General features: G+C 35.5%; 1 protein-coding gene across 2 annotated transcripts; it reads right to left on the bottom strand.

Moving 5' to 3' along the window:
* Positions 1 to 2,518: 2,518 nt before the first annotated feature.
* NKX6-1 (NK6 homeobox 1) lies at positions 2,519 to 7,840 on the bottom strand. Of its 2 annotated transcripts, XM_075264906.1 has the most exons (5): positions 7,730 to 7,822; positions 7,500 to 7,624; positions 7,204 to 7,421; positions 5,141 to 5,313; positions 2,519 to 2,767 (listed from the first exon to the last, which is right to left on the bottom strand). In XM_075264906.1, exons 1-5 carry the CDS (start codon positions 7,820 to 7,822, stop codon positions 2,519 to 2,521), a joined length of 858 nt encoding a protein of 285 aa, XP_075121007.1. The 2 variants fall into 2 exon arrangements, with proteins under 2 accessions (XP_075121007.1, XP_075120999.1); XM_075264898.1 differs by having other exon boundaries at positions 7,204 to 7,840.
* Positions 7,841 to 8,222: the final 382 nt, after the last annotated feature.

The raw sequence follows: 8,222 nt of genomic DNA on the forward strand, positions 1-8,222 counted from the left end.
CATACTATACAGTGTACAGAGGGATCTGTGAAAACAGACAAAAATAGAACATGACCTGTATTTGAGTGATCCATTACAACGAACCATCAAAATAATGGCCATGCGAATAAACCCCATTCGCAGACATTGAAGTTAATGCAGTCTTGTGACATTTGTTAAAAAAAAAAGATGTCACACAGCTAGCGTAATGTCACATATAGTGAGAATATAGCTTAAGATTCCACCTAAACATCTTTTAAAAAATTCTGATATTTCTCCATATTTTTACATTTTTTAAACCACAAGATACCAGATACAAAGAGCCTGTGAAGTTTCTTCATTCAAGCATCAGATTTATTGCAAAGATTTCTGAGACTAAAAGTTGTTCAAACTGCATTCAGACAGATTTCTGTACCTGGAACAACTGCAGAAATTTCTGCAACGAATCTTCCTTGTGTGAATTTACCCTTCTTGCTAGGAAAGAATAGATTGTAATGATGTAATTGGTAGTGTGGAGCATGTTGGTGCTATATAAAAGAATAAATAACAAATGAATATAAAAAGGAATCAATATAAAAGAGTATAAAGCTTTTCTATCGCTATTTAACATCTAATCTCACACCACTAGGGGCGCTGTTCCATTACATCTTCCGTTTGCTATGGACAAGTGTAGCTGATATATAAAATCAGAGCTGGTATTTTTGTATTTTGTGTTAAATCAAACATTTATAAAGAGAAAATGAAATTATTAATCCAAGTAATTGAGATGATACAATTCGTAGCATTCTGCAATGGTAAAGTCTAATAGATCATGTCGTGTAGCTTTATAGTAAAGAGGAAAAGCATGGAGCAGATCTGTATTGTAACATCCTTATACATGACAACTGGGTTATGTGCCTGACAATCCGACACCTAGACACCTATCCTGTCCTCACTGAAAGTTTGGGCATAGACATAAGCCTATTTAATGTCCCTATAGGTTGCAGGTTGTAATGTCTCTATAAGTTGTTTCTGGTTCTCTTCACCTCCAGCCGAGGTAAAACTACAACTCCCAGCTACAAAAGGGAAGATCATTGTCTTAATAACTTTAAGAACTCCAGTAGAAATGTCGCTTGAAAGTTTGGAAATATTAAAATATAATAATAATAATAATAATAATAATAATAATAATAATAATAATAATAATAATAATAATAATCACACATACATCACATAATTAAAACTTTCTACCTACATAGGATGGTTATTGCAAATAATTTCCCAATATGGTAAATATATATTCAACTGAACGAATATAAGTTATAAATGTAAAATAATAATAATAATAATAATAATAATAATAATAATAATAATAATCCGTCAAGAATCCGTCAATACTAGCATGTGTGATCGAGCGTTTAATATAATATATTGATATGTCAAGTTCCTATTCGTTGTAAATTCAGAAACTGGAAGCCCTCCGCCACAACAGAGGTTGTGTAGCTTTGCCATAGACGCTGTTACATACAATACATGCCGGCTTGAGTGAAGAGGATAATTTATTGTGAATTCCACATAGATGTGGATTATAGAGAACACAAGAAGACTAGGTGAGACTGAACAACTGTACAATATAACCAAGGGTTTGTGTTTCTTTACTGAACACTTATAGACAAACAACAAAGTGCTGAAATCAGAATGAGAAAATTAAGAAAATGCAAACAAATACACAAACAATTGTTACCAGGTTTATTCGATCTCTCCTGAGATCACAAGTCCATGAATATTAATAATTCTTATTATTCTGGGCTCAGGATAGAGTCACCATGAAAAGATAGGATTGTGTTGTTTACAACAAAAAGTGCAATATATATATTTATACTTCAACTTTTTATGAAGTCCATTGTTTCCTCCTCCAAAGCTGAGATACTTCTATAAATTAATAACAGTTAATATCTCCTTGTAGTTGTAGCTTAAAAAGAATGACCCTTATATATCACATAGTAAATCTTATCATACAAAAGGCTGCATATTGGAATATAATGGAACTTCTGCCAAGGGTTGGGACAAGGAATTGTGGCATCGAGGAATAATTCTGAGTCCACACCAACCCCTGTCCAGTAACATAGTAATAAATACTAAGGCTTGTGTGACTTATGGAAAGTAGAATAGGGACCATTAGAAAGTCCATATATGGGGGGCATAGGAAGAGAGCAGATGCTGGAGAGGGGTCATGTGGGTCCTCCTTCACCCTTCTCCTTATCACAATAGAAGGTTACTTTGCATTTACACATTGACAGTGCATTAACCTCCTGCCATTTATTTACAAGAGCCTTGATTTAGGGGTAGTCCTTCCTTAGGGGTGATAAGTCCTCAGTTGGCCATTGGCATATGGATATGCTTGAGAGGGTTAATAATAATACTGTCCTCTGTGTTCAGTCATTGGCTTATAGTTTATAAAAATATATATACATCTGATAAAATAAAAAGTCTTATCTGGCCCTGCTGTCCAGGTGCAATGCTGTCAGTCCATGATGGCTGCTGGCAGGGGCACAGGCCTCTAAGAAGAGCTGTCATTCTCAGACTGTTGGTGAAGCAATGAGCTGTTAGACTTGTGTTTCTTCAGGAGCTGGGTGATCTTCTCATCGTCTGAGTTAGGGTCCAGAGGTTTGTTGTAGTCATCATCCTCATCTTCATTATCTGAAGCTCCTTTCAGTCTCTCAGTTTCAGTGTCCTGCTTCTTCTTGGCAGTGGCCATCTCTGCTGCATGCTTCTTCCTCCACTTGGTCCTCCTGTTCTGAAACCAAACCTATAATGGAAGGATATTAGCGTTATAAAGCTGAGTATATAGTATATAATGACATATACACACGAAGACACATAGGTATGTGTCTGGCTAGCCTCTATCTATATATCTTAGTGTACACCAGAAAGAATTACATATGTAAAAAAAAGTACATACATATTATATTATGTAAAATTATTATATAAAAGTTAGTTTATATTGTAAATTACTGAGTTTTTCTGATCTGGATCTTAAAGCTATATACTTTAGAAGATATCATAATTATATTTTATATAATTATATCATATCAGGCTTATACATCGGGCTAACTTTAAAAGTTGTCCTAAACTACAGATATTATTAAATTGCATCACATGACTAGTTCTACTCAATTACAATAATAATTGTAATATCCAGAAAGTGCTGAAGAATAACTAGAGCTATGAAGTAGATATATAGTAATAAAAAAGATAGAAAAATAGATATGAGATAGATAGATAGATAGATAGATAGATAGATAGATAGATAGATAGATAGATAGATAGGAGGTAGGTAAATAGATCGATAGATATTAGATAATAAATAGAAAGATAGATATTAGATAGATAGATAGATAGATAGATAGATAGATATGAGGTAGGTAAATAGATCGATAGATATTAGATAGATAGATAGATAGATAGGTAGATAGATAGATAGATAGATAGATAGATAGATAGATAGATATACATAAGATAGATAGATGATAGATAGATAGATAGATAGATAGATAGGAGGTAGGTAAATAGATCGATAGATATTAGATAGATAGATAGATAGATAGATAGATAGGTAGATAGATAGATAGATAGATAGATAGATATACATAAGATAGATAGATGATAGATAGATAGATAGATAGATAGATAGATAGATAGACATAAGATAGATAGATAGATAGATAGATAGATAGATAGATAGATAGATAGAGATAATAGTTCTCCAGTAACTGCACTTCATTGTTTCTATTTAAACGATTTTACTGTTCTAGATTTAAAAAAAAAATACAAAAAGATAAAAAATACAATTGTTCCGAGTTAAACGAATGATATATGTTGTACTTTGTTTCACTTCATATATAAAGTCGTTTGTTTGTGCTAAGCAGATGAAGTGGGATATTCTGTGCTCTCTATAACGTAGAATAGATCCTTGTATAGTGATCTAGTATTAAGTGTCGCCCTCTATAGACATTCGCTGCAGTTAATAATCACAGGTCCCGGTGTCTCTAATAACCAATTATAATTGGCCTATAGTAGGATCCTAATAGCAGATCACTACAATCCTCACACCACAAGCTGTCCTATAACCTGACATTATATAGCTCTATAGAGACTGCTAGATTAATTACTAATTACTAATATGTAATATACATGTACAATAAAACTAAATACTAAACATTATAATTATAAAGTATATACATAAAAAGAGAGAGGGGGAAATATTGCTAATTACGTTATCTAATACAATGTGACAATATAGTTTCCCACCTGTAAACTTATGTTTTATCATATCATCCATTTATAATATCAGTCTCTTCCACATAACTATGTTTGTTATTTTTATACCAATCACTATTTTTATTGCTGCTTGTCTTACTTTGCTTATTAATATTCGTATTTATTCTTAAACTGATATTATTCTGTTCATTCATTGTGTTCTGCCTTTATTTATCTCTTTATATTAGGGAATTGCACTATTATTTATTACCGCTGATGTTACTCATGTATTCTATGATTTATTACAAGGCGATACCGCACATGGCTTGTTTTCTATACTATTATATCCTACAATACTCTGCCTATAGACTATCACTATTCTAACAGTTTATGGCTCGCATAACCAGCAGGTGTGTATATATAGAAGAGTTAGGACTGGGAAGGGGGGGAAGCCTGGGAATCCGGGGATGAGGGTGAATAGGAATCCTGGGTGGGATTAGTGAATAGGTTGTAGTGTATTCACTATCAGACATTTACCATGACAAATGAGGGGCTGCAGATAAGACAGGGACAGGACCCAGGACACACAATTCACAATGGAGACAGGTGATACACAATGTCCTGCTTATTACACAAAAGCTGCACAAGCTTGGCACAGCACTGAAGTCACCTGGGAGACTGAACTTTCTGCTACATGAGAATAATGGTTTATTTCTTATATGGCATATATAGAGCATTGCTCATTACTAGATATATATTTATAGTTAGTAGCTTTGTGTACAAGCTTATAGAAATGATGATGATTAATTCTGATATCATATAACTACCTCAGCTCTGCTAAATCTGCTAACTATCCAGTGAGAGCGATGACAACAGTATATGTGTAATATGTGACATGGCATAGGAGGTAAGATGGACTTACCTTAACCTGGCTTTCTGTCATGCCCAGGGAGTATGCCAGCCTGGCTCTCTCAGGACCCGCCAAGTATTTGGTTTGTTCGAAAGTCTTCTCCAAGGCGAAGATCTGCTGTCCGGAGAAGGTGGGCCTGGTGTGCTTCCTCTTCCCGTCCTTATCCAGCAGCACCGAGCCCTGGTCTGGGGGCAAATACACAAGTCAATGGAGGAAAATAGGCAAAATTTTAGATACCACTGTCCTAGCAGACAAGCTACAGTTATATGATCAGATATATCTACAGCCTACAGCGATATCTCCTATCTATCTATCTATCTATCTATCTATCTATCTATCTATCATCTATCTATTATCTATTTATCTATCTATCTATCTATCTATCTATCTATCTATCTCCTATCTATCTATCTATCTAACTATCTATCTACATTATCCTATCTATCTATCTATCTATCTATCTATCTATCTATCTACATTATCCTATCTGTCTATATTATCATATATCCTATTCTATCCTATTTATCATCTATATATGATCTATTTATCTAAATATCTTTATACATTATACTATATTCTGCCTATCTATCTACAGTATATTTTATACTGTCTATATATCTAGCAACTAAATACTTATCTATCTATTTATCTATCTATCTACATTATCGTATATCCTATCTATTTTTCTATCTATCGTCTATTTATTTATCTATCGTTCTACATAATTTTTATAGTAAAACAAAATGCGCCGTTCCTATTTTCCTATTTGTAATAAAGAATTGCGTGTGTTAAATATGTAGATAGATATATAGCTAGATAGAGAGCTAGATATATATCTACGTAAATGTTTGTTACAGTTTGATACAGTAGTTGTAGATATTTCCGAGTGTTGTAATTAATATTTAACAAAATGAGAAAGAAGAAGCCGAAGAGGTCATTATTTATCATATCTATATATATATATATTTATTTATTTATATTTAAAAAATCATTTAATCTTCGGATATAGATACAATCTCTGTAATACTCTCTCTAAAATGTATTATTATTATTATTATTATTATTATTATTATTATTATTATTATTATTATTACCAACTATTATTAGTAGCAGTTAATAGCAGTAGTATAATTCCCTGAAGCTTCAGTGTATTGCATTCAATTTAGGAGACTGATAATCTTGGAGAATCTGGAAATATATTAGTAGTTAATAGTAGTAGGAGTCTCTTAATAATATCAAAGTTTTCCCTTTAAAAGACCGATTTTTTCGTAAGCACAAATATTTCAGCACTTTGATGTAATTTAATTATTGTTATTACAATTATTACTAATAATACTAATAATAATATGCATTTCTGTCATGTGATTTCTATAAAATTAGAGCAATTTTTTCCAGAACGGTAATAACTAAGCGAGTAATAATGTATTTCACATAGTATTTCTATGAATAACAACTTTTTATGGTGGAAATAATGAAATCACAGAAGAAATAACCGGTATGGCAATAAATAGTGCACAGTAATACATGATGTTACATTGGGAAGGGTGAGATAGATAGATAGATAGATAGATAGATAGATAGATAGATAGATAGATAGATAGATAGATAGATAGATAGATGCTTAGATAGAGAAAATCTCGTAATGTTTAATTTGATTGGATTATTGGAGAGAAATCTATACTGAAATGTCTTTGTATCCTATATTCTTACTATTATTCCTATTTGTTACCACTTTGTATCACCCTATTATATAAAGTTACGATTAGAATACACAGCTTTTATTTTACTTTTGATTTCCTTTCACATTACTGAAGCAGATCTCCTCCTTTATAGTCTACTATTGAATATAGCAGAAGTCACCATTCACACCATGCTAGTATAATAGTCATTGCCGCTGCAAAAAACTTTACTCCATATCTCTCTTCACTTCTCTTGTCGCCATTATTAGAGAATGTGAACAGTCCCCTATTTTTATCTAGACAGTAATCCTCCTGCACATTTCTGACACTGAAGCCGCTAGCCTGAGGTAAATGAGGTAAAGTTTGGGAAGTAATAGATTGCATAGAAATACTTACGTGGGGCACAGGCCAGTCTCGCGTCTCTCCAGGGGGAGCTCTGCATGACTCCAGGCCAAAAGATGGGGGTCCTTCCTGGGAGCTCAGTCAGGGGTTTGGGGTACCGGGCTACCACTGCAGCACTGGGGCTGAAGTACAGTCCAGGAGGAGGGGGCGGCGGAGGACTGAGGCTGCTGAAGCGGGGCAGCCCTGCCAGGAGGCCGGCAGCAGGGGACGAGGTGGAGGCCACAGCAGCCGGGGACACCGAGGTGCTAGGAGTCAGGGTTGTCCCAGCTAGAGAAGGCAAGCAGTGCATGACTGGTCGGCTCAGAATGTCATTGATTCCATGAGGAGTAGCTGCTGAGACCTGGGGTGGAGGGGTCCCCAAGGACAGTCCTCCAGTAGCTGGTGGTGAGGAGGACGAAGGATGTTTTAGGGACACCTGAGTGGGAGACCCCAAAGGAGGAGATGGTGAGGAGGAAGAAGAAGAGGATGAAGATGAAGAAGATATGGAGGAGGAACAAGGCTGACTGGGTAGGGCATAGGCTGGGTACAGAGGGGTCTTCATCTCTGCCATGCTGTGCAGAGCTGCCAAGGGAGGGCTGCTGAGGAGAAAAGCGCTCTGCCTAGTGCCATCCATCTGCCCTAGAGCTAACATCACCAGGCCTGGGGGCAACAGCTCTCTCACTACCGAAAATGGAGTACAAGTCTATAGCAAAGTTTATCAGATCCTGGAAAGTCAGTGTGTGGAGAGATCAAGTAGCAATGGTGTCTTTGTAGGAGCAGGGCTCATCAGAGTGGGGTCCCAGCTCTACAAGTCCCCAGGGCTGGAGGAGCTGTACATATAGACCCAGAAGGAGCTTCTGAAGGTGATCACCAGAAACTTCAAAGAATCACCACTTCTTCCTTCACGAGACACGTCCAGGGTCCAGAGCTGTGCACACACTGCGGTTACTGAAGTCCAGGTCCCATGTGAACACTCAGCAGCCCTTCATGTCTTTAGCTGTGTCCGGGCTCAGCACCTGCTCTCGGTAAGTACA

The sequence above is a fragment of the Leptodactylus fuscus genome, chromosome 1, assembly GCF_031893055.1.
Source record: "Leptodactylus fuscus isolate aLepFus1 chromosome 1, aLepFus1.hap2, whole genome shotgun sequence".
In the NCBI taxonomy this organism is placed as follows: Eukaryota; Metazoa; Chordata; class Amphibia; order Anura; family Leptodactylidae; genus Leptodactylus; species Leptodactylus fuscus.

Excerpts from the sequence above, each read along its gene's own strand:
- NKX6-1 (XM_075264898.1), bottom strand. The coding sequence starts at position 7,840 with ATGTTAGCTCTAGGGCAGATGGATGGCACTAGGCAGAGCGCTTTTCTC. Across the intron at positions 5,314-7,203 it reads GAGACTGGCCTGTGCCCCAC|ACCAGGGCTCGGTGCTGCTG; the intron begins GTAAGTATTTCT and ends ATTTGCCCCCAG. Across the intron at positions 2,768-5,140 it reads TGACAGAAAGCCAGGTTAAG|GTTTGGTTTCAGAACAGGAG; the intron begins GTAAGTCCATCT and ends CTTCCATTATAG.